Below are 26407 nucleotides of genomic sequence, written 5' to 3'. Positions count from 1 at the left end.
TAGCTGCAATTCTATCTCTTCAGTGTCAGGTTGTCTTCCTTTCTTCTGGGTTCACAGTCCCAAAAGCAAGAACATCTCTTCTTCAAAGGAATCTCTAGGGACACAAGGAAATGCCCCTTCCACCTGGCTTGTACGTGTGTAGTGCTTTGACAGTCATGAATATCAATGCATGAAAGTCCTTACCCGGGGGAATCAGAGCTCTGCGTCAGTTGGATTTACTTAGGTGAGTAAGGGCAAGATGGGGCCATTGTCAAATGTGGCTGTTCCTATTAGGGCATGCAAACGGCACGGAAAGAATTAGCTTCTCACTAGTGTGTGGCCCCCAACTGACTTTTCTGTGGGTCAGTGGCCCCCAACCCAAAAAAGTTCCCACCCACAGTGTAAAGACAAGTTTAAAAGCATGTCTAACTGCTGGGCCTGATCCTGGGACATTTTGGTTGTCTCATGAGTACGTTGCTCTGTCAAGCTTGTGTCTTCCATGAGCAGAGGATGATGCCCCATGTGTGTGTTTGGTCCTGCGCCTGCCTCTCAGAAGTGCCCACTTGCCTCTGAGGAGTGAGTGTTAGATAAACCCCAAGGGAGCCTCCAACATTACCTAGCTCCTTAGCAGCAGGGGGTCCTGCGGACCAGCTACAGTTAGAGCAGTTGTTGCTGCATTGGCAGTGCTGGCTGAAGGGAAGTGAATCACACCCCCTTGACAGAGCAGCTGACACATCCCACTGGCACAGAGCCAGCTTTGCACACTGACCGATGGCAAAATCCAGAAAGATTCCTTCCTTCCTTCCTTCCTTCCATCTTGTGCCAGCTGGTGGGTGTGAGCCAGGCTGGAAGCATCAGTCTCTGGGAGCTGTTCTTCCCCTTCTTAGCCAGAGGTCAGGCGGCCCAGCCTCACTCACTGCACAGGAATGTGTTATTTTTTGAGACCATGCTGAATGGCCCTTTTCCTAGCCCAGCCGCTTTCCCAAACCTCACTCTAGCTTCACCTGAAAGGGTTGAGCAAAGCAGAAGGTAGGTCCAGAGTGTCCCTTGTGATTTGTTGGACTCCTAGTCAAGGCTGAAAATGTGGCTCTTCTGCTGGTACTTTAACCAGGGGCTGTGTTTGGGGAAGAGTGAAGATTAGACTCCCCAGGACTCGTAGAATCTGAATAAGTTTCTTGCCCTGCCGGTGGTTAAGGCTTATGTTTTATGGAGCAGGCTGTGGGAACAAGCTGTCAGAGCGGATGCTTTTCCCACACAGATGCTCCCTTGCACTGCAGCAGGAGGGCGAGATCATAGGTGGCAAATAGAAAATTGATACTTCTCCAGAAGACTGGAAGGTTGAAACTTAGTGCGTTTAGGGAAACAACTACTCCCTGTTTCTTGCCAATCAAAACAATTTCACCACTGCAAAACTACTTGGTTCGGAAAGTTCCCCTCACTATCTGAATTACTGATTGAGAGCCCTTCACAATCTGTAGTGTATGTATCCACACACAGACTGAGCCCTCTCAGGCAGGGCCATGCTGTCTTCCCCTTCGTCATTCCAGTGAGGGAACTCGAGGCTCCGGGAGGCTAAGTGACCTGCCCGTGGTCACACAGGAATTCTGAGAGGGTATGTCTACACTACCACTCTAGTTCGAACTAGGGTGGTAATGTAGGCAACCAGAGTTGCAAATGAAGCCCGGGATTTGAATTTCCCGGGCTTCATTTGCATCTCGCCGGGCGCTGCCATTTTTAAATGTCCGCTAGTGCGGACTCCGTGCCTGCGGCTACACGCGGCACGGACTAGGTAGTTCAGACTAGGCTTCCTATTCCGAACTACCGTTACTCCTGCTGTGAAACGAGGAGTAATGGTAGTTCGGAATAGGAAGCCTAGTCCAAACTACCTAGTCCGTGCCGCGTGTAGCCGCGCAGCATGGAGTCCGCACTAGCAGACATTTAAAAATGGCGGCGCCCGGCGAGATGCAAATGAAGCCTGGGAAATTCAAATCCCAGGCTTCATTTGCAACTCCGGTTGCCTACATTACCACCCTAGTTCGAACTATGGTGGTAGTGTAGACATACCCAGAGAGAAGAACTTGAAGCAGAGTCTTCCAAGCCTGAGGCCAGGGCCCTAATCGCTGGACCATCTTCCCCTCACTCTTCAGTTTCCCCCAGATCTGATGCTTCCCCACAATGCTGTGGTTGGCATGTGGACAGGATTTTCACTATTAAGGAGATTAAAACACTAATGCCCATTGATAGAGGTTAGAGCTTTATTAAGTCATTAAAAAGTGGTATAATCCAGCTGCAGTATAAGCAGATTGAGGCTGGATTTCTGGCCCTGGTTTTGAGGCAATAGCAGCACTTTCTCAGCAATTGTTATTTGTGGTGCTCGCTGAAGTGAGGGGCTTGAATCAATCCTGTCTAGTCTGTTTTGTAGCCCATTTTCAGAGGGCTCTGTGGCAGCTTTAGCAGCATCACCACAGCTCTAGGAAGCACAGGGAAGAGAGAGCAAGGCAGCCACATGGCCGAATGGGCTTAAAGCAGGGGCTTACCACTGGACGAGGGAAGGGAGGCAGCAAAAGCCAATTCCAAATGAAAACAGAATGTGGGTGTGAGGTTCGGACCCTGCCGTGGACAACAGGAACAGAACGGGCAGGAAATGCTACTTGGAGCCTCAGGGTTTAGGTTCTAATTCAGTCTGGGGTGCAGGTGCTTTGCCAGTTTCTCCTGCAGAAGAATTAATGCTGATTTCATCCACAGCTAGGATCCCCCATCTCCCAGAAGCTTGGTGGTATAGTGACAGCTCCTTTGGTCTAGTTATAAGAAATGTGTCTTAAGGGTTTGATCTTGGAGGGGGAACTGCTGGTGCTGAGAACACCTCTTACCTGTGTTTTCTCCCTATCCTGTTTCCTGTGCAATGGAGACACTGCCTGTCTGCATCATTCTTTGCTACAAGGGGGAGAGAGCTTGCGGAGGGAGAAAGAAATAAGTTAGACTAGTCCAGGTCATTTGTGGATAATACGTGGGCTGCTGTAGGCTATTCAGAGGACATACGTGGGCAAGATACATTTGGTAGTAAGGACACATTGGTCCGTCTTCACCTCGTCGATGTCCTGCAATGTACTGAGTGTCTCCTGGGACAGCTTATCAAAAATCCCAGAGAATCAAAGGATCTAAGCAGTGATATTGGAGCCAGTCTCCTCTCACCCTGCCAAGAGCACGCGGCACTTCTACGTGCCACCCACTGCTAGCAGGGCGGGGGCAGGGCAGGAGGAGACACTGCGCGCTTTCCCCTGACTGGTTAGAGCAGGGATGGGCAATAATTTTTGTTGGGGGGCCACTCCAAGATTTTGGAAAGTGGTCAAGGGCTGCACTTTTCTGTGGAGGAATTGGGGGGGGTCTGTGGTGGAGGTGGGGTGCAGAAGGGCTCATAGGGTAAGGAACTGGGGTGCAGGAGACAGTGTGAGGTCTGAGAAGGAGTTTGGATGAAGGAGGAGGTTGTGTCCTGCATCAGGGGTTTAGGGTATAGGGCCAGGGAGGGAGTGTGAGCACAAGAGAGGATTCTGGCCTGGGGGCGTGGCTCTAGGAGGTGGTGCAAAGTTTGGGAGGGAGTTGTGACCTGGGAGAAGGGGAAAGGGGGGAGCAGACTGCAGAGAGTTTGGGTTGTGATCTGGGGCAAGGGAATGGGGTGCAGGGTCTGGGAGAGCGTTTGGGTGTAGGAGAGGATTTTGGCCTGGGGAGAGTGGAGGAGGGGATACAGGATCTAGAAGGGAGTTGTGACTGGGGGCAGGTGGTTTCAATAGTGACCTGGGGGTTAGGGAGTTGGGGAGCAGGAGGGGCAAGGGTGCCAGAGGCAGGCTCTGGCTGGGAGGTGCCTACCTAAGTGTTTCCTGGCCAGAAGCCCTACAGCACCCCCAGATCACTTAAGGTTAGCACTCCCCTTGATAAGGATGGAAGAGGTCCTAGTGGCCTTTACAACACACCTATGATTAAGGCATTGCCACTTGCTACTTCAGGGCATCTAACCAAGCCCCAGATCACTTAGAGCTGCAGGCTGTGCCCTCCAAGGAGGGGAAAGAGGCTTGCATTGCCCCTGTCCCCCAGGTTATTTCCAGCCAATAGGAGCTGAGGATTGAGCTAGGGGTGGGGAGATCACACAAAGCCTCCCCCTGCCTACAGAGCAGAGAACTGTTCACATTGCGCTTTAGACAGGCAGCCGTGTGTCTGAGGGTCCCAGCAGGGCGATCTGGGGGCCGGATCTGGTGGTTAGAGGACTGGATGTGGTCCTTGGGCTGTATTTTGCCCTTCCCTGTGTTAGAGAATAGCATGTCTGCCTGCTTACGTGCACCAGTGCAATGACCCCGGTGGTGCTAGCCATTCCAGCCTGGCCATTTTATATTGTGATAAAACCCATGAATCCCGCCTTCCTGTTTGCACTGGGGAAATGGAGGCTGGGGAGAACCTTCTGATGCAAATATTTGAGGAGGGAGGCTAGGTAATGTTGGGGGTTAATGAAGACTGCCTTGGGTTTGTTTAATGTAGCATATTATGTGTCTGAAAGAATCCAAGGTGGGGTCAATGAACAGGGGCACTCCAAGGAAGCAGTTGCCTACTGCATCAAGGTAAAAGGGGAGCTTCCAGGGGCGCAGGGCTTTGTATTCCATCCCACTAAAGTCTCCACTTGCTGCTGTCCCTCTGAATATGAAAACTGCCTCTGAGCACATAGCAGGCCCCAAGCCCCGTGACACTAGGTAGGCAGAGATGAAGTGCCAGCCTCACACCAATCACGATAAGAACTTCCTGCTGTCGGCACAGCCGGGAGGGGAACATAGCTCCTGCTGGCACCCTGGGCTATGGAAACACGGGCTGGGCAAGCAGGCAACCTTGGGGGTGGTTTTGAATGTGGAGTCAGGCTGGCTCTGCCCTACTGCCCTGGGTTTATTTGTCAGGGTTTAGTACCCGGTGGAGCGTAATGGGAAGGTCACTGAGGAAAGTTGCACAGTGCAGTTCCATGGATGGTCTGAATCAGTCTGTGCTGCTGAAATGAACACCACAAACTTTCCTGTTTCTCAGTGAAAATCCCTGCTAAGAACTGCCAATCTCCGCAGCCATCTGGTGCAGTCTCTAAGCTGGCAAGCACCCTTCAAGGGAAGTCCCACCATTGAGGGCACATACAGTATGCCTAGTACTGATACTGTCTCACAAGCAGGCCCAGGCCCAGCTATTATGCTTATAAGAAGCACACAGGATCTTTTTCAGGGGAATACGCTGTGTTTATTGAGAATACAGTAAAGAAGCAGTTAGCATCTGCTTTATAAAGACAACCCTCCCACACACACAGGTCCTGCAGATGGAGCATAGTTACCAGTCCATGGTGGGTCAAGTCAGTCTTTGTGCCAGGCCAGGCTAACTGAGTCAGGGTTCCTCTGAGACTCCCCTGAGGCTTGGCTTGAAGGACTGAACCCAGAGTCTCATGACAAGAGCTTCCCTTCTTATGCATGTAAGTTCCCATTTGGATCTATGGATATTGCAGTGTCATGCTGCTGTCATCCACCCTTAGGTGGTATTAATCGGTGTTCTCCAGTTATCCTATGATGGTGATTGTCAGGCTTCCCAGCGTTCTCTCTCACTCTTGGGGGTCTCTGCCTGTCTCCTCAATGCTGCTAATTCAATTCAGCCTCAAACACAATGGATATTTCTTCCTTATCTTCAAAGTTTTCACTTCTTGGTCACCTGGGCATCTGTGACGGTTTTCACTCACACACACCCTCCACTCACAGCACACAGTTGTACGGAGTTTTAGACAAGATCGATAGTTACTAGAAGACACATCTTAATTTGTAATGCTAGCAGGGAGCAAGGCCTTACAGTAAACATTATCTAATCATGAGAGAGAGAAACAGAAGCAGTCCGAACTTACAAACAAGTCATTCTACATCACATCATAGTCTTATAAGCAATTCTAAAATATACACTTTTGCTACACAGCCAGCCAAAGAAACACCTTGGAGGACATGTCAGAACAATGTATGCAAATGTATGAGCCTTTTGGGGTGTGTCTACACTGCAGCTAAACACTGAGTGGCCTGCGGGACTGTGAAACTTGCAATGGAGACATCTGGGCTTGGCATGGAGCCTGAATCCTACAAGAAGAGAAAGTCCCAGAGCCCAGCCACCAGCCCATGCCTGGACATCTCCATTGCAGTTTTACAGCCCCTTAAGTCCAAGTCCACTGACCTGGTCAGCTAGGAGTATTTAATTGCAGCAGACATACACCCTTAGGCTTTGTTTACTCTGGCAAGTTTTGTCCAGGAAAAGTGCCTTTTGGTAACAAAACTGTGAATATGCACAACACGACTTTTGTCAGGAAAAATGGCATTTGCCTTCCAGGTCCACTAGGGACTTTTGTCCTTTCTCCTCCCTAGATTGTCAACAAACATGTAGTGTAGACACCTCCAGGGGTTTTGTTTGTTCCTGATCCGGGGACGCAGTTTGAACTCTGCTGCCCTGCAGTCTCAAAAGCCCTGCAAAATGTAATCTCATTTCCTTCTGCTTGGCTTTTCTGTGGAATTCATTGGAGAGGATAGTGACAGTCTGGCAATGGATATGGGGCACCACACAGAGCTGACCTCACAATTGTGCCCTACGCTTCTGAGCATCGGGACCTCTCTCCTAGTCTGACTCAGCATGCAGTGGTCTCATGGCATCTTCCCAGGTATCCATGCCTGGCAATCACACCAAATGGTCCCTCACTAGGACCATCATGAAGATGTTGGATCTGATCAAGTTCTGGAGACAGGAGTTGGTCCAGTCCCATATGTGCAGATGCCAGAGTACACAGCAAAGAATGGCAATTGGGAAAAAAGTGTGAAAGGAAGTCAGAAGCTCCTGAGCAAAGTGGTGCGTGATGGGACATTTTGCATGGTCCCAGGATGCCCTGCACTGTGTTCTGTGGTCCAACATCACGTAGTGACAGATAGTGTCACTAGGCACTGGAGAATACATACTCATAGTGCTTTTTTCCCAATGTGAGTCTGTTGACGGGGGAGAGGAGGAGATGTGAACACATATTGATGACTTTGTTGTTTTCTAAGGGTTAACATTAGTTTCCTCAACAAAACTTGGTGGTCTAGACCAACCTTTACTCTTCACATGTCTTAACTCTCCAGGGGCAAACTTATTGCAAATAGCACAATTGAAATTGCCCTGCAATGCAGCAGCCTCTCTGGCACAGGCTAGGTGCTTTTCACTCCGAGCGGGCAGGGTGATGGGTAGGGAGTGAATGGGGTGGTCCAGCTCGTTGCAGGCCACTCTAGGAGGGCAGATGGGCAAGATTGTTTTTCAGAAGCAGCTGGGGGGGGACGGTGGAATTCTGTTGACAGTGGGGATGGTGTCAGGGACCGGGAGGAAGGGAAAATCAGTGCTGGGAAGTGAGTCCCCTTTAAGAAGATGCGTTTTCAGGCTGACTGCAGCTAATCAAGGGGGAGCGTCAGCATCAGCAGGGAGCCAGGCAAGTGGAAGAAGTCAGTTGATTAGGGGGAGGAGGAAATCATTGCAAGCTGACTGGAGGAGAAGAAGCAGCCCCAGCAATAAAAGCAGCCCCGGGGTAAGTTGCTGGTTCCTGGCTTTGTTGAGGTTTCTGTGTGCATTGTATGCAGTGGTGAAGGCAGGCGAGAAGAGGTGTCTGTTAGCGGAGCAGTGGCTGCCTTCACAGCAGGTTTCTCTGCCTGCAGCACAGGGAGGTATTTTAACAGTGTCTTAAACATTGTGGAGTAGCTTGGAAACAAGGTGTCTGAAAACCCTTGGGAGTCCTCTGGTGTCGGGGGCCCAGGCAGGTGGAGTCCGAGAGTAGCGCCTCTCTTGTTTTAAGGGCCTTGTACCAGGGGGGCTGCCACTAAAGTGTATTGAACGGCTCCAGCTGCAAGGTAGGAAACAAACCCCCTCATCACATGCCAGGTTCAACTGGTAAACACTTACCACAGGGACCTCTCCCTCCTGGTTGTCCTTGCCTTGTACTTACAATTAATTAGCTGAACAAGAGGCGCTCTTGTTTCTTCCCGCTTCTCAGATGGAGCCCTGCTTACATGCCCAGCATTGTGGGCTGGAATGAATGGGTGGCTGTATTCCTAGCAGGACGGGGAAAGCCTGGGTGCCAGCTAGCCCAGGGGCTGCTGTTGGAATGCAGGGGAAGCAACCGCTAGGGAGAGGTCAGGGATCCCAGCTGGTAACGTGGGGGGCCAGAGGGTGTTCCATAGCCACTCCAGGGCTGGAGCCCTGGCCGCAGCAGCACTGCTGTTCTAGGTCTGACTGTCTTGCCCTTCTCCCACATCCTGCTGCTTTGACTTCTGATCCTCAGGGAGGCTCCCTGGAGAAAACTCACCTTAGTACAGCCTGAGGATTGAATCACCCCCCACTGGCGCATTGGCTGCCCTAGAGCATCTGCCAACACTGATGCCTGCGGCTCGTTTAACTTCTGAGTGGCCTTAGAAGCCATTGGGACTGCTCAGGGCCCTCAGAGAGCTGGGCTGGGCTGTGCAGCCTGCTGCTACGGCTCCCACTCGAAGGTAACAGTGCCTGAAGGTTGGTGGAGAGCGAAGGGGAGTCCCTTCCAACTGCACTCGGATTTAACAACCAGCTTTACTCGCTGTTCAGCTCAGTTAATTAGGGTCTAGGCAATTTCTTCATTTGCAAAGGGGAAAAATGGGATTAAAATTCAGCAGTTAAAGCCACACGCAGGCCAGAACCTGAGATTTCTGGTGCCTGCCTTGCTCTGTGGGTTGTGTCCTTTCTTTGTCCCTCCTCAGCTGACTTATACTTGGGACAGGAGTACGTGCAAAGGGACTCCCTTCTGCCCCTGGGAGGGTGAAAAGCTTGATGTCATTCAAAAGTCATCCCCCAACCATTCCACTCCTCTTTCTCAGTGGGGAGTAAAGTAGCTATCAGCCTTTCTGGGTAAAGGGTGTCTGGGAAAAGATGTTTCTTTCCTGTCTCCTAGCCCTTGCTGGGAGTTCATTGATCCCAGCCCACCAGAGAGGACTTTAGGGTGTGGCCATGCCTTGTGCCCAGAACGAAGTTATTACAAGTAGACCTTAATCGCAGGCTCTACCTGGTTCCCGGACTCATGTTCAGGGTGCTGAAGGCTTGTACGTTCCAGGAAATCAATCCAAGGATGTTTGGGGAAGCTCAGCCATGTGCTACAATTTAGTTTTGTATCTTGGAAACCCCTTTTGCAAGTGGGGGAGGGGAATAAATGAGAATACCGCTTGTTTTCAAATGTCTCTAGAAATACTGACTTCCTGCACCTTTGCCTGCAGCTTGAGCTGTGGTTAGAGAAATGGGGCCACGTGACAGGAAGCGTTGTGTGGTTTAGAAAGATGTTGAGTCCAGCAAAGAGAGGGTAGATAGCAGGAGGGTAGATGGGCAAGACGTACGTGTCTCATTGCAAGGTGGTACCTGAGGCTTTGGGTACTCTGCACAGCTTTTAGCGACAGGGTCATCTTGCTAAAAGTAGGGCGGTCTCACGCAGCTTGTTGACACTGTTGCTGACTGTGCTAGCGCTCCTGCTGACCGCCTGCCATCCACACGGGCACCTGCCACAGCAAAACGTTGGTTGCTTGGAGCGGACTTATGAATGATGAATCTTGCTGGTTCAGTTGCAAGTGCAGACGTAGGTTGCTTGCTCCCCTTCCTGCTCCAGGAGCCTGAGATTAGTGTTTCCCAAAGTGCTGCCAACTGGCTGGAGAAGCACAGACAAGCTGCTCAATTGTTCTCTAGAATCTCAGCTCTAATTATTTCACACCGCCAGCTGGGGACTAAAGAAAACATTCAGCATGTGAAGCAAGTGTAACTGAGGCAGAGACCCCCACCTGAACTGTCAGCCGTTTTCCCATTCATTCCAGTGCAGGATGCCAGTGCTGACTGTTTCCAAACAGAAATGGAGCAGGGGTCCTAGCAGGGAGGCTCTCTAGCTGATGTTCAGCAGTAGGTCAGATGTCCCCTTCTGGCCTTTAAAAGAAGAGATTATGAACACGTAGCTATTTCTCTGCATGTCGAAGCATCGAAGAAATACGAAGGGTCATTATGAACGACATCAGCGTTTCCCTGCGTGTGGGAAGGGGGGCATGTCACATTAAGATGTGCCAGTCTTTAACACAGCGGCACTGTAGGGAACCTGGGATGGGCTTTAGTTTCTTGCAGGTAAGTTCACTTTCCAAAATTTGGTGGCCCAGGGTTACCCAGAGTCCTTGCTACCTCTAGGCCTGGCATTTTTTGTAAGTGGGTTGAAGGGACTAGATAGTGGTTCTGGTTGGATCCCAGCTTCCTCTTGAGAGCTAGTGGCTACTCCCCATTAAGGATGTTAAATGTCGGTTAATTTACTAGTTGAGTAGCCGATGGAATTTCCATCGACTAGTCAATGGGCACTTCTGCATTCCTCCTTTGAAATGTACATGCGAACTCTGCCTGTAGCCCAGGACTAGCGGGAAGTCCCTCTGACTCCAGGCTATATAGGGGGTGGGAGGGTGGGTGCCTGCTTTGAAATGTACAAGAGTACCCAGCGGGGGGCTCTTGTGCATTTCAAAGCGGAAGCGCCCGCATGGAGCTCGGGGTCAGCTTCCCTGGGCTCCATGCGGCATTGCTAAACGTTGCCTTGGCATTTCAAAGGGGCAACGCTGCACAGCTGATCCTGCCACTTTGAAGTACAGCCTGTCCCTGAGTTATGAACGAGTTACGAACCAAACACTTGGCCGTAACTCAATCCGTTCATAACTCGGACCCCATTGAGTTACACGCGACCGTGCTGTTCGTAAGCGCGGGTCGTGTTCATAACTCGGGGACCGCCTTTATGACCGCTCCTTGGGAGCTTTGGTCGTAAGTGCGAACAGTCGTAACTCGACCATTTGCAACTCGGGGAGTGGCTGTATCCTCCCACCCCCACCTCTGCTGCCTCTATCTGATAAGCATTTGCTTATCAAATACTCAACTAGCCCTTAACATCTTTACTCCCCATCCTTTTGCTGCTATGGTAAGGTGATTTTCTTTCCTCATTTGTGTGGTTTTTGGCTTGTTTTCAGTCTTTCCCTTCAAGCTTTTTTCCCTCCTCTTTTGCTCAGTCTCTCATGCCAGGTCTGGACTTCTCTTTGCCACATGCCCATCTGGTAGATCCTGCCTTTTATCCCAGAGACAGAGGACAGACAACCCTCCTGAGTCACAAGGGACTCATGCCATATATGGCTCACGTAGGAGCCAAATATGGCTCACAGCTTGAGCCCAGCCCACCCCCCCCCCTCTGCCTCCCCGTAATGGGTGCTGTGCTGGTGATCCAGTCTTGCGCCGCTTACAAGATTGGAGCCAGCTTCCTGGGACGGGGGTGGAGAAAGCCCTGAGCTTCACTGCGCAATTGGATAAGAAGCTGGAGCCACAAATGGTTCTGTGCGCGCACACCCCCTCCCTTGGCTAGGGGAACAGCAGCACACAGACCCGCAGCCTGGAGGCTTTTCCCGCTGCTCCATTGGCCAGAATCCGGCCAATGGAGCAGTAGGAAGCCATGCCTGGGGCAGGGAGCTTGAGAGCAGCGCAGGGCGCAAAGGCAGACCCTGCTGCCGCTTCCCGCAAAGGGCCCACTGCTGCCATGGCCATGTCCCCGCTGCTCTGTGCACTGCTCCATCCCTGGCTTGTGCCTCCCATGCATGCCATGCACTCACACCCACCTGACTGCCCCGTGGGGCCGCTGTAGTCCCTCACCAGCCTGAGCTCCTTCGTCCTGGCCTGCCGGGTGCCAGCAGGCTGGATCCTGGCCAGCTTGGAGAGCTACAAGAAGTGCAGCTTAGAAGGCCAGTTCCCATCTGCACCCGGACCCACAAGCTGGACTCCCTATGCGCCTGGTGAGGCACAGCCTCTGTTCCATTCTTGGCCCTTGGCCACTAACCTATTCTGTGACCCGTATGGAGCAGCCCCTGGAGAAACACAAAACCTAGGCATTTTGCTAAATCAGCTGGGCAGCACAAGTGCACAACTTACAGGGAACAGTAAGTTAGGAACCTCCCTCCTTTGAGAACGCCTGACCCATCTGCTCAGGAAATACCTGGGCTGTGAAAGCAAAGTTGTCCCAGGATGGAGCTGTAAGATAAAGGTAGGAGACCCAGCCCCTGTGCATGCTCCGTGCTGCTGGGTATGTCTCTAACTACTCAAGTGCTTTAAAGGGACACCCAAGCGCCTGGCAGCATGGGATTGTAGCACCCAGCAGCTCAGAGATGAGTGGCATTTGTCCATTCTGCTCTTATAGATGCCTGATGGCCTGAGAAGCTGTTGCTTTTCACCTGACTGCTTCTGTTGGTTCAACACGGTACAACCCATCAGTGTGAGGTGACAAGCCCACTGCAGCAGACCGGGAAGACTGTGTGTTTACCTCTCACTCCTTGGCATGCAACACCAAGTACAGGGAAACAGACATTTGTGGCACTTGGTAGTAACTCCCCTTCTGCTTGTGGGCTGGAGCTTCTTTCCTTCAGTCTGGTGGCAGTAGAAGAGGAATCACTAGCGGGTAACCAGGTGCTAAGTCAGAGGCAGGGATAGCTTTATACTGCAGAGCCCACAGTGCAGCCTCCCTGGGTTCAGGGCTGTCAGCCCCTGCTGGCCTGACTTCCCTGGAGCAGAGTCGTCTGTTCTTACCTGCCGGGTTCCTGGGAAGGAGGCTTCATTGGTTAATTGATTAAATTCTAACATTCCTAGTTCTGACAGAAGTCTATAAAATCCTGAATGGTATGAAAATGTAAGGAAGTGTTAGTTACTTTCATGTAACACAGGAACTCAGGGTCACCCAATGCAATGAATAGGCAGCAGGTTTAAAACAAACAAAAGGAAGCGCTTGTACAATCAACTTGTAGATATCACGGCCAGGAGATGCTGTGAAGGCTAGAACACAAGTGGGTTGACCAAAGCTTAGCCTACCCGGGTAGCAGGGGCGATCTGCGTGCCTGGGGTGAGCTTTTCATGTTGCTCCACAGATGCTGAGTTGGGCGTGAATCTGGTGTGTGTGTGAAGTGTTATCCACAACTCCTATACAGCTGTAGGGTAGCACTTGATTTAATTTGCTCTTGTTAGTGCCCAGGCATTCTGATAATCCCCTCTCCCTGTATCTCTGCAAAGAGTGAACCACATGCAAAGTAGTGATGTAAGGGAGTCGACTGTCAGAGGCAGCAAGGGGGGGCAGGAGCCGGTGCTGGGGGGAACTGGCTTAAAAGCCACCCCCACCAGCACTGTTTCCATTGGGTGGGAGGGTGGGAGAGGGCAGAGCTGCAGTGTCCCAGAGCCGGCACTGTTCTCACACTATCCCTGGGAGCTAACCTCACTGCGGCTCTGCACTGTAAATGTAGTAGAAGCCCACTGGGGCTCTTACTACACTTAAACTGCAGAGCCGCAGCAGTGAGAGCGAGCCTCTCCCCCCCTCCCATGGACTAATTGAGTAATTGATTGAAATTAGCCAATTAACAATGATTTAACATCCCTAATACAAAGTAGCATAATAGTTTGCCAGACAGGTATTGCCACCAAACTCATGGGATAGCCTCATTATCCGTCAGCTAGGGGAAACAAGGCATCTCTAATGAGCAGAATACTATGCATCCCTACCCTTTCCGAAATGCAGTTGGGAGTGCTTGGCTATGTGTCAAAGGCCCTAGACTGAAAATTTCCTTTAGTGCAAAGGGATAGGAGCTTTTTTGGAGCAGAGGCATCTGAGATCTGTCTTAGCTGTTGCTATGAGTTCTCTAGGTGGGCAGCACAGTGACAGCCATGAATTTCTTAGGGAACCAAAGTTTTATGTAGTTTAATATATGCCATCTAATAGCCCTCAGAGCTTCTGGTTTATGGTGTTGATATGAGTATCGTGGAAAGTTTTTGCAGCTCTGAACCATAATCAAGAAGATAAGTTTTAAATACTAACAGGAAATCCTGGCAGCATGTGTGCACAGCCAGCCGCTGCATCTGATCAGATTTAGTTCTGAAGTTGTTTTATTTGAGTTTGACGAGAACACTCCCCAAGCCACTAGGGAAACATCTGCCTGGAGGAAAGCAGGCTGGCCTTGTGTTCCAAGAGTGGCAGCAGGCATATGACGCATGCTTTGGGATGTCATAAGAATCCTGGCTACCGATTGGCTGGTGAGACTTTGGCCAGACACAACCAACTATGCCAACGTGCACCTATTGATGATGCCATTTTGTTAACTGATTGCTGATTATTAAAGGAATAGTGTCAATTTATTCACACATCTTGAAAATTGTTCACTTACACTTGCTACAAGTAACATCTATGGTAACTTGCAGCACTGAGGAAAAAAATATTCCCAATATCTTCGTTACAAAATCACTTCTGTGCATTAGAGAGCTGTGCATGCAGAGTCAGTCATTGTTTGGCTCTGTAAGGTCAGTCGCCGTCCACTAACCACGCTGAGATTTCAGATCGCAGCAGATGAAGGGAAAAACATTTAAGAGTCTTTCCAATCACACTTTCCTATAGCTTGGACCAAGCAGTTGTGGAATGAGCTACCTAACTGCATTGCCATATGCTAGCTGGGAGCAAGTCGTCGTGATTTGCACCAACAGTCTGTTGTCTGTGTTTACTCTGACGTCGTATGACTTTTATCTTACCTTTTGGGGCTGCTGAAACATAACCATTTCATCAGAGTCAAGTGTGGACTCATGTGAGTTGGCTGGAACATCCCAGCTCAGCATCCCTCGACTATTTCCTGGCACCACATCGGGGGGGGGGAGGGGGCAAGTGTAGACATACCCCATGTGGTGCCAGGAAATAGAGATCATGCTAGGGAGAACCGGCTTTTAAGCCGGCTTTCCCCAGCACTAGCTCCAGTTCTCACCCCCTTGCTGCCTCTGTCTGATAGGTGTGGCAGGAAGCAACTAGTCGAGAGACTACTCAACTATCCGATAAGCATATGCTCGCTGGATAGTCGATTAGTCACTTACATCTCGAATATGTTCCCATATGTACAAGAGTAATCCCTTCCAACCACCCCAGAACCATACAGGTTTAGGATTCAGTCCTACTGATCTTCCCTTATTTAATCTCTGCTTTGTGTTACTGTTTGGCTACGTCTACACTGGCCCCTTCTCCGGAAGAGGCATGCTAATTTCAGACTTTGGAATAGGAAATCCGCGGGGGATTTAAATATCCCCCGCGGGATTTAAATAAACATGTCCGCCGCTTTTTTTCCGGCTTGGGGAAAAGCCGGAAAAAAGCGTCTAGACTGGCGCGATCCTCCAGAATAAAGCCCTTTTCAGGAGGATCTCTTATTCCTACTTTCAGCTAGGAATAAGAGATCCTCCGGAAAAGGGCTTTATTCTGGAGGATCGCGCCAGTCTAGACGCTTTTTTCCGGCTTTTCCCCAAGCCGGAAAAAAAGCGGCGGACATGTTTATTTAAATCCCGCGGGGGATATTTAAATCCCCCGCGGATTTCCCTATTCCAAAGTCTGAAATTAGCATGCCTCTTCCGGAGAAGGGGCCAGTGTAGATGTAGCCGTTGTGTGACTGAAGTAGTCAAACCATTACATAACCCAGTATTTCTCCTAGAGGCCGCATTCTTTCCAAGTGGCTTTGTTTTTTCAAGTGTTATGTAGGATGTTTTTCTACTCTCGGCCTTGCCAGTTTGAACATATTGTGTGTTGTGTTTTTAAAAAAAGTTCTAAGTGGTCTAAACACATTTGTCAATTTGCATTCTGTAATGGAAGATTAAGTATGTGAAATGTATGTGTGCTATTGGGAGAAGCAACTGCTTCCTAGTGCCAGATCCATGCAACCTCAAGTCCAGAGTCTCTGGCTTGCAAGAGGATACGAGATCTCTTGCAGCTCACTGGCAGAAAGGGGACAGTGGATGTGAAAGTAGATGTAGGTGTCTTTAGAAGCTAAATGTGCACGTGTGCATGCTAGGGATGTTAGCTACCGGGTAATAGGACAGTTGACTAACCGCATTCTCAGTGGTTAGTTGACTATAGAATAGTCTCTGGGGACAACAGCCAGTGTAATCCAGACCCACTCGCAGGGAGCCCCTTGCTACCACACGCTGCTGCCTCTGTATTAGAGGCAGCAGTGTGGGGTGGCAGCAGAGGGCCCAAGCTCCTCACAGACAGAGGCTGCTGGGTGGGAGGAGGGAGCAGGGGAGGCTGCCGCAAAACAGCCCATCTGCTGAGACCCCCGCCTCACAGAGGCAGCAGCACTACAGAGACAGTGCTGGGGGTGCAGCTTCTGCTCCCCACCCCCCCACTTGCTGACTGATACAAAGCCCTGCATGGATACAAAATTTTGTATCCGCAAGTGGGCAGCTGTGGATTTGCAGAGCTCTAACACGCACACACGTTTTTGGACCTGGGGGATGGGGGGGAGGAGAACAGCACTAAATGCATCATAAAAGGCCAAAAATAAAGAGAGCAAGGCAAACAAGGCAGGAGAGCACCTGGTGTCATCCCTGCTAGACCTAGCAGCAGCAAGGGAGGAATTTCCCCGGTGCCTAGGAGACTTTCAAGGCACAGTTGCCCCAAGATAGAAAAAACAATGTGTTGACTCCCTGCAGCTCCCCGTCCCAGGCTAGGGATAGGCGTTGAACGTCTTATAGAGTGGCGGCTTTTTGGCCTCTAATTGAGTGTGTAGAGAGACCCTGCAGGTCCTGGTCTCTTCTGGAAAGGGAGAATTCATGAGCTGTGTTATTTGAGAACCTCAGCTATATATGTTGGCCCGCAGAGCAACTGTGTGGGTTGGCGATGCAGTTTGGAAGTGGCTTGATCAGGAAAACCCTGTAAATTAAAAGGGCACAATCAAAGTTTATTCTTGGGCATGTCTGAATTGCCCTTTAATAGCTTAAAGTTGCAATTGTTCTGTATCAGTCATGTGAACCTGCAGCTCTGTTAACATATGGGAGGGCCCGGTCACTAGCCACTCTTGTTCTTCCTTTCTAAACAGCATAATTGAAACTTTTGATACTCACTCCTAAGCACTGACTTTTCCTCTAGCCACCCGCCACATGCCCTGCCTCCACCTCTGCTCCCCCCCTGTTCCATCCCTTCCCCCTGCAGTCCCTACCATGCCTGCTCTTCATCCTCCTCACCCCTCCCCACCACTGCACCCCATCCCTGCTCCTCCCCTGCTCTCCTGGAGCTGTTTGTGCTGGGAGGGAGGAGGAGAGGAGCCAGTCATGGTGTCAAGCAGTGTCGGTGGAAGAAAAGGGCTTGGCTGCTAATTTTTCCAGGTGGGTGCTCCTGTGGCTGCACTCCACTTCCCTCCCTGCCTCCAATGCCCTCTGAGTAGTGACAGTACAGGGAGCTCTACTAATTCTCCCCCTGCTAATCCGCAAACCCAGCTGTCTCTCATGCGGGCAATCTTGTCCCGTTTATGAGCTATGAGTAAGGGGGTTGTCTACACAGGGCAACTTACCCACAGAGCGACACCAGTATAAGTATCTCTGCGACTGTGCAGTGTAAACCAGCACCCCCCACTCTGCCCCACGTTGGGTGAGCACTTGTGCAGGACTTACAGTAGTGATCCCACTAATTTTTCCCACTCATGAGTAGAATAAATTTTTTGTGAACCAATACGAAGGTGATGTGTTGCACGTCCCCTGCACGTTGGTGCACATAACAAATCACCTTCATATTGCTGCACATAACAATTAATGTAACGGGTGGGGCCAGGGGTTCAGAGTGTGGGAGGGGGCTCAGCCTGGGTAGAGGGGTGGGATGCAGGAGTGGGAAAGCTCTGGCTGGGGGTGTGGGCTCTGCGGTGGGGCTGGGGCAGAGGATGCGGTGGGGTGGGGTGCAGGAGTATTGGGGGGAGGGTGCAGAGGTTGGCAGTGGGCATGTGTGTGTCTGGCTGGGATTGTGCGAGCTGCCCCAGCTATGGCAGGTGGGGGCTAGGCCCAGGCTGCGGTGGGGTGTGTGTCTCCAGGCTGGGGTATTTTGACAGCAACAGGGTGTGCGGGGTTCTGGGTCTGGGCCGCTCCGTCCAGGCTTACAGGGAACTTGGGGTGGCCTCTTTTCAGCCTAGCTTCGGCCTCTTTAGAAGCAGCTGAAGCAAACAGGAAGTGCAGTATAATACTACTGATACAGATGAGTTGGGAAACTTCCCTGTAGTAGCCAGGTCTGTGCTGAGATCTTCTCTCTAAATATTCTGACTGGGACACTTACAGGAAGGTTTCTTGGCTCTGGAATTTGCCTCCCTCCTTGCTGTGACTGATTTTGTATCATTAGATATTTGATGATCTCTGGGATATGATGCAACTCTTGTAAAAGGTGACGTGTGTGGGGGGGGGAAGTGGGTATTGCCGAGGTCTTTGTGCAGGCCGAGTTGGACAACCTAATATTCCATGTAAAGTGTTTGAAATAAGCTTTGTAATGTGCCTAGAGCCAGCGGAATGTTAAACCAAGTGAACTGCACTCCCAGGAAGCACGTTTGTGACCCATCTGACCTCTTAACTTGCAGTGATTAGCTAGACTTGTCTGCCGTTCGTGCACGGCGCATTGCCTGACTTCCAAGCAGAGGGGCCAGGAGGGTGTTTGCTGCCATTCCCTCCCATTGCTCTGCACTTAGCATTGACTTCCCACTGCTCTGCATTCACTTCACAGGGCCAGAGGCAGACCCCTGTTACACACCCAGCATGATGGAGGCCCCCCGAGACACTGGCCTCAAGCAGGCGGCCCCAGCACGGCCCGAAAAGCCAGCCCTCGACTTCGGCTATGTGGGGATCGACGCCATCCTCGAGCAGATGAGAAGGAAAGCCATGAAGCAAGGGTTTGAGTTCAACATCATGGTGGTTGGTGAGTTCCCGTCTGACGCAAGTCTCCCAGGAGATGTTGGCTGTGCTGTGTTTGGTGGAGGACAAGCTGTTTATTTTATAGCTCCTTGGCAGGATTATTCTCCCTGTAGCTTCTGCAGGAGCAGCTTCTAAGATTTAATGCTGGGATTCTAGCGTTAGTAGTTGGCAAACTTTAAACTTCCACTTTAAGGGGCCTGTCTTGCTGTCAGTTTTTAAAGCGCAGTCGGCTGGGAAGGTCTGTCCTCTGTGTTACCAAGCACATCTTTTAGCATTGAAGGGTTTGTGCCCCCTTAAATCTAGTGGGGTGTCTCCACAGCCAGACTTCATTGCTACCAGGTGGACGACCCTACTTGTGCCAGGGACCAAGGAGGGTTTTCCTTCTCCATTCCTGTTATGTGCCCAGTGAGTGGTTTGATGATATAAGTGAGAGGCCATGAGTGACTGGATGATTTCAACCCCTTCCTTGAGTATGTTCAGCTGCTAGCATAATGGGGCCCGGTTTTCGATTGGGGCTCTTAGGTTTTACTGAACTCCAAACAAGAAGAAAGCAGTCATTCTGCCCACATTGCACAGAGAATTTCACCAGGTTAGCTGCCTGGTGCTGTGTGTGAGATTATGCTGCTGTGTTGGGCTGCTTGCCTGAAAGGCCTGGGGGTGGGGACGAGTGCAGCTTATCCTTGGGCTGTGTGAAAGGAGAGGCGGAGAGGGGTGTGCGGGAAGGAGGGGTTGGAAACGGACACCACTCTCAGGGTAGTTGCTGTGGTGTAAGGGGGCCTGTGCAGTGTGGCACAACATGGCCCCGGGCCTCTGTTCCCATGCAGCAGAACTCTAGTTATGGTGAAGAGGAGGGCCTTCCCCTTTGCATCGCTGCCGAGGTGAGGCACAACCCCCTCGGCTGTCAGAGCCAGACTGGGGGTGCAGCAGGGTGCAGCAGCTGTTAGCTGGGAAGGAAATAATGCCAAAGGGTTGCTGATGTAATTAAAGGACTCCAAGGGGACTGGCCTCTTTTTGAGGTTCCTCTGGCTAGACTGTTGGCCTGCAGCATTTAAGAGCTTCCCCTGGGATCCTGATGCACAAAGCCCAGGAGGATTATAGCACCCCTTGTGCGTGTGCCATGTGGGGAGGGGGAGGACCTTTGCTTTCTGCCCTGGGCCTGTGAATGGTGAGTGTGGTACCAAAACACCCCTTCAATGAGCCAGCGATGTTCTTGAGCTCTTGTGAGGCTGTGGAGGATAAAGGACAAGGAACCTGGAGTTGTCTGTCACTCGACCCACCGCAACCAACACCCCCACTTGCCTGACTTGAGAGCCACGCGGGTTTCCTTACTGTTGCTCTAGATGTAGTTTTACTTCTACGATTGTCAAAGTTTGCATTTTAGAAGCCTCTAATTTAAGAGGTTTACAGTTTGGCTCTGCTGGAAATTGCTTCAGATTGAAACAGTCTGTCTCAGCAGATAGCGATTGAAATCTGACCATAGGGTTGGTTTTTAAGGGGGAGGCTTTACAGAAGAACAAACTTGAAGTAGCATCTTTCTGTAAAAGAAAGGAGCGTGGCTAGTGCTATTGGTGCTCCTTGCACGAACGGTGCATTTTCATTGAGCTGTCGTCGATGCTCCGTGCTTTGCAGGGTATCCAGGTGCAAGCTGCTCCGCCTGCAAAGTCCAGGGGTTTTGCCTGGCCCCATGAAACTCAGCCTGGGATCTGAAAGTCAGAGTCCATTTGACTACGGTGGCCATACAGCCCCGTTTGACTAGGACAGTCCCCTTTTGAAACTGGACATCATGACGGTTTTGGTAAAACTGGGCATTTCTCTCCTTCGGACAGGGTGGGGGTGTAAGAGGAACATTCAGGCAATGCCCCATTTTGCCAAAAATGTCACAATGCCTGTGATGGCGCTTCAGGTGGGAAGTGACCAGGCAGGGCTTGGGCCAGCCCCCCACAGCTTCACCTGGCATCCCATTTCCAGTTAGGGAAATATGGTCTCTTGGTATCCCCAGGAATAAGGACCACAAAGCAGCTTGTGCACCACTCTCCTTCAGCAATTGTAAGCAGGATTGGTCAGGCAACTGTAGGCAAACAGTCTCAAAGGTGCCAGACCCATGGCAGAGTGCAAGGGGGAGAGAATGCAGGACCAGGTCTACTTGGAGCACAAGACCTATGCGGTTTTTTCCCCTCGCTCAGTGCTTCTTGCTGGTGGGGATGGAGAGGGACAATGCTCTGCTCCCCCCTCACAATGGAGGGGGCAAAGTGCTGTGTATCCTGGGCTGGCGAAGCTCAGAAGGGAGGTCTGGGGACTGCAGACTGCTCAAGTGACTTGGCCTAACCTGCAGCATGTGCTGGTCCCGTCGCTTTCCTCTGTTATCCATCTTCTTTCTTCAGTAGTGCTCAGCTGAGCACCCCCAGAGAGAGCCAGACGCTACCACACTGCGTTGCCCAGACCTTTCTGTAGGGCAGGGGTCAGCACCCCCCAGCACGCATGCTGCTTTTTGCTGGCATGCAGGGCAGGAGCTCAGCCCCCCCCCCCCCCCCCCTTCTGTGACTTGAGCTGCAGCTCTGGCTTCCTGCCCGGGAGTGGGGGACGGGGGGGGAGAGGCGCACATGTCCGTCCCTGGGGACAACCTCCTGCTTCAGGTAGGGGCAGGGCTGGGTGGCAGGCACATGTAGTGCACCAGGGTCCAGGCTGCGCCATGCTGCTCCCCATGGGCTGGGGGGGAGGTGGTAGGGTGGAGTGGAGAGTCCCTTCCCCAGTGTCCCTGACCAGGCTGGAATCAGCCCTGGGCAGCTTCAGGCTCTGCCTGCCCCTGAGCTGCAGGCAAAGGGCTGGGCTGGCAGGGAAGGGACTTTTTTGCTCAACAACTTTGGTCTCCCCCTTGTCAACAGAATTTTTTTCCCAGTGGTTTTTTTTTGGGGGGGTGGGGTGTTCAGTATTGTTGGTTAAACCGTCTGGCAACCCTAGCTGCCTGACCAGTGAGTGTGCTGGGGCACAGGGAGGTAGAGGTAGGGGGGGGGAGAGGATGCAGGGGCAGGATGGGAGGTAGAATGGGATGCACTGAGAGGCAGGGGATCAAACTGGAGGAATCATGGGGCTGAGGAGAGCAAGGCTGGAGCAGAGGGAAGATGTAAGCGGGGATACAATTTTACTTTGCAGAAGCTGCACTTTCCTTTTCTCCTCACTTCTTTGCCTTCTTCCCCAGCTGGCTGTTTGGTGCATTCTCACCCTCTGACCTTTTCTGCATTCTCTCCCTCTCGTACCCCCACCCCCTCTCTTGCTGCCAAACTCCCTTCCAGACCCTGCCCTCCTCACTTAGTCCTGCACCCCATCTCCTGCCCAGATCCTACCTGCTGGCACCCTGTCCTGCGCATTGAACCCTTCATTTTTGTTCCCATCCTAGAACCTAAGGGGGTTCACAAAATCCACTAACACTGGAACCCCAGAAATTTAAATCTGGCCTGTGGAAAGCCCTAAACCTAAATCTTGCCTGCGGGAAGCCCTAAGCCTGAATATACCCATCCCTTCCCCTCACCCTTTGGGGGCTGGAGTGCCAGAAGAGTGAGGAGTCTCAGTTTGGGACCACATTAGTGAGGATTGGGGGCTTGGGGAGGAGGTTTTTTTGCTTCACACTTGTGTGGTCCCCAACTGATTTTTCTGTGGGTCAGTGACCCCCAAAACCAAAAAAGGTTCCCCACCCCTTTACTACATTTAAAAAAATGAAATCTTTTGTGTTGGACCTAATATTTTACTTTATTTAAAATGAAGTGATAAACTAACATGATAAAATTAAAATGCTCAATCTGTTTAATAATTTAAATTAAACCGTTCTCAGCTGCAGCACTTGCAAAATGGCTTGGATGTAATTATGTAGTTAACAGCAAGTTTCCATTAGCAAGTGGTAGTTTGCATTGATGGAAAGGTTTGCATTGATCCACGTGGTCCATGGGGCGCACGGTGGAGAGAGCCCGTCCACACACACCCCAGGAGAATGGCACAACCAGGCAGGAAAGTTAAATCTTGGCACGCCACTTCAGAAAGGTTGCTGGCTCTTGCTCTAGGGTATAATATGGTCCCCACTCTAGCATCTGAGCACTTGCAAAGAAAGGAGCTATTACATCCTCATTTTACAGTTGGGGAAGTGAAAGGCAGTGAAGTTAAGTGACTTGCCCAGAATTACACAGGAAGCCTGTGTCATTCCATGAGATGTAACAGTTAACTCAAACTAAGGACGTAGTTTGAGTTAACGTTTGACTGCCGCATGTAGCCACGGGCAGTTAGTTCAGACTAGGGGGATTTAAAAATAGCGCCCGGACGGGAAGATGCAAATAAAGCCCAGGATATTTAAATCCCAGGCTTCATTTGCTATTTCTAATGCCTACATTAGCCTCCCTTGTTCGAACTAGGGGGCTAGTGTAGACATACCCTCAGAGATCATTGCCTCCGTGGACACTATCAGTGTCCTCAACAGTACAGTGGGAGAATCCATCAGATTTGTAGAGGAGTTTAAGTCATGGGTCTGGATTTGCCAGAACTAATTTAGCCCTGTAATCCCTGCCCCTACAGTGGATACAACCAGAAAAAGGATGATGGGAAAATGACTTCTTACTCAGTTTGGGTATTTAAGAAGCTGCAAAATAATTATTTTCCTGAACAAAATCAGCATCATATGTACTGACCAGAGATGGCCAAAAAGCTTAGAATTCCAGTCTCTTTGTTTGCAGCTCCCAAGAGCTGCTCTTCTCTAGCATTTTTCACTCCAGCTAATTAAACAGTTGCAGATGCAGGAACAGACCAGCACAGGTTGCAATGATGTATCACCTCTTAATTAGAACCATCTGGGAAAAACTAACAAGATCACAAATAGAATGTCTAGGTGAGCCTATTTTGTTTACAGTTAGCTTTCATTGTTAACTCTTCTATTACTTGATGAAACTCCTGGCAAAGGACAGAACATTTGATCTGCATTTGTTCCTTGTGTTTTGCACCTGTAGCTGCTCTGCCCACTGACAAAAACTAGACTTCCTCTTCTTGGTGCTGCTAAAAGTGAGTGGGGAGAGACTATGGGAAAGCAAACCAGTGGCAAAGCTTTTGGGACTTGTGAGCTTCCTGGATGCATGGCAATGACAGAGAGGGTTGATTTTTCTTCTGGGTCCTGGCAGGGTAGGTGTGGAAGTGCAGGGTGAGTGTGGATCAGAGGCTGGGAGCTCTGACAGCGTACTCTGCAAGCTTCCCAGGCTTGCAGTTACAAGCTAGCGGCCCTGCTCCTTAGCTGAGGTGGGACTAACAGCATTTTTCCTGGGGGTTTTCTAGCTCTAACATTGTGCTATTTCTCCTGGAACACTGATCTAAACAGCAGAGATAGATTTACCACATGCTGCCTAAATCTGGTCCTTAGGAGAACCTTTGACCTCTGGTCCTGTTAAATGTGGCTGATTTCTGGGGCCAGAGCTGATACTTCATCAGTTTAGCTGAAAAAGCCAATCAATCCTCAGATCTAATTTATTCCCCTTTGTGTTCCCAGCCATAAACCACCAGTTTGTGTTTTAGCCCTGGTCTGGATCATTAGTATCTGTCCCTGGCAGGATTTACTGAAGAGCTTGGGGGAAGCTGTCTATCATGATGGATGATCAAAAACATAAGATACTAAAAAGGACTCTCTAAACTGTATGTGCTGAGATAAAGGTGGAGGGAGCCTTGCAAATAATGCAGCTCATGTGTGAGAGAAGCCCCTTTATTGAAGGGGTCATGGCAGAGGGTGCTCTGGTCTGTTTCCCATCTTCTATAGCAGAGAAATGGTCTTTGCACCCTCATAGGCAGCAAATAACTCATGTGACTGTGTGCCCTCTCTGAGTTAGCTAAGGTTGTAAATGGCTCCTGTAGCATTAGCCCTTCGGTGTTCTGTGTATCTCTACCCTGGTGGGTTGGGTCATGAGAGCTGCTGCTCTTTAGCTTACTGACAAACTAGCTAGTCACATGCTTCCCAGTGAGTTCGCCTGATTGTGTCCAAATGGGCCATGTTTTCTGTCTAGCGCATCTTCAGCCAAGCAAGATCTTGCTCCATGTGAGGGATGTGAACGGGTAACAGGTTAACCCATTACCCAGTAAACATCACCCGTACCAAGTGATGCTTACCAGGTAACGGTTAACTAGTGTCCTGGGACCAGCCCCCGCCCATGCGTGTCACGGGTGGAGGGCTGTCCCAGTGCTTAACAGTTAACCAGTTAATTGATGAATCTGGATTTTACATCCCTACTCCATATTGGAGTCTAAGCTTGTCTCACTTGTCTGACAACCCTCAAAGTGAGGTCGGACCCTAGCACTTTCCACCCACTCCATTCAGTGCCTTCAAACACACAGGTTTCGTGTTCCACTCCGAACAGGACCAGGGAATAGAGATGTATATTGATCCCAGAGGAAGATGTTTCTAAGGGCTTGTCCTCACTATACCAGGGGTTGATGCTGCAGCAATTGATCCACTGGCTGTCAATTTCTCGTGTCTGCTTAGATGTGCTATATTGATCTGTGTGTTCTGGCCATGCTGGTACTCCTCCAGGATGAGAAGAGTAGCCAGCATCAACGGGAGAGCATCCCCTGCCAACCTTACCACACACCAGACACTGCAGTAACTATATGACGTAGATTAGATTGGCTGCGGGGGTTAGTGTAGACTAGGCCTAAGTGTGTTGCCTCAATAGTGAAAGCATTCTTGGAGCTGCAGTTCCAATGATTCACACCCACAAGCAAAGGGCCTTCCCTTGTCAGAACAGACTGTGCTTAATTGGCTGCAGGAACCAGCAAAACATGAGCCATTCTGAAATGTTTGTTCCAATAGAGGGTGCCAGCACACGTGTACCCAAGCCAATAATGCAGCATCTGCGTGTGAAAAGGAACTTCCAAGATGGTATTCCAAGAAAAACTATAGGTGTGCGCAAAGCTGCTGCCTGTGGAATTGGCCTCACCCTAGCTAGCAGATGGTGTTCTTGATGCATGGTGGAGATGGGGAATCCCATAAAGGTAACAAGGAGTCAGTTCTTACTCTGATTCTGACTCTCTCTGTCCTCCAGGTCAGAGTGGCTTGGGGAAGTCCACGTTAATCAACACACTCTTCAAATCCAAAGTCAGCCGGAAATCCGTTCAGCCAACTTCTGAAGAGCGGATCCCCAAAACTGTGGAAATAAAGTCGATCACTCATGGTGAGTGTGGTGGGCACACATGTAGTTTGGGGGTGACAGATCTCTAAAGGCTTCTGCTATGCTGTATCCACCAGCTTAGACTCTATGCCTGAATGCAATAAGGTGAGATTGCTGGCGAGGTATCGTGCTTCAGAGGAGTTCTATGGGCTATTCAAAGAACTAAGCTGTGTTGTCTCTTTAGAAGGTAGTTGAAATGCCACTGATGTAATAGGATGCTGTATCTTTTGAGGGATTCAGGGACCAAGCCTGCCGCTGCTTGGAGAGATCTCTGGTAGTAGGGCAGGTGCATGTGGCGCCTGTCTCTGCTTGCGTCATACAACATCCCTTGAATGTTTCTGTTTCAGATATTGAGGAGAAAGGTGTCCGTATGAAGCTGACTGTCATCGATACCCCAGGCTTTGGAGATCACATCAACAATGAGAACTGGTGAGGAGCTAGGAGAG

The 26407-nt window shown here is 50.5% G+C and overlaps 1 protein-coding gene and 1 non-coding gene across 6 annotated transcripts in view; both read left to right on the top strand.

Annotated features, from left to right (window-relative positions):
* Positions 1-26407, top strand: part of SEPTIN9 (septin 9) — a 266724-nt gene that overhangs the window by 214506 nt on the left and 25811 nt on the right. For 4 of the 5 annotated variants that reach the window (XM_006122951.4, XM_006122953.4, XM_006122952.5 and 1 more), the window contains 3 exons: positions 18590-18781; positions 25836-25964; positions 26309-26390. In XM_006122951.4, the coding sequence (XP_006123013.1) occupies positions 18590-18781; positions 25836-25964; positions 26309-26390 (403 nt within the window). Of the gene's footprint in view, positions 1-7549; positions 7571-18589; positions 18782-25835; positions 25965-26308; positions 26391-26407 lie in introns of those variants that run through there. The other variant, XM_006122954.5, reaches the window with a different exon arrangement.
* LOC112545769 (U6atac minor spliceosomal RNA) lies at positions 3890-3994 on the top strand. The gene has a single exon (XR_003089305.1). It is a non-coding gene; the product is annotated as a U6atac minor spliceosomal RNA (small nuclear RNA).

This window comes from Pelodiscus sinensis, chromosome 20 (genome assembly GCF_052426305.1).
Source record: "Pelodiscus sinensis isolate ZL-2025 chromosome 20, ASM5242630v1, whole genome shotgun sequence".
In the NCBI taxonomy this organism is placed as follows: domain Eukaryota; kingdom Metazoa; phylum Chordata; order Testudines; family Trionychidae; genus Pelodiscus; species Pelodiscus sinensis.
This window is presented reverse-complemented; position numbering and strand designations above follow the sequence as displayed.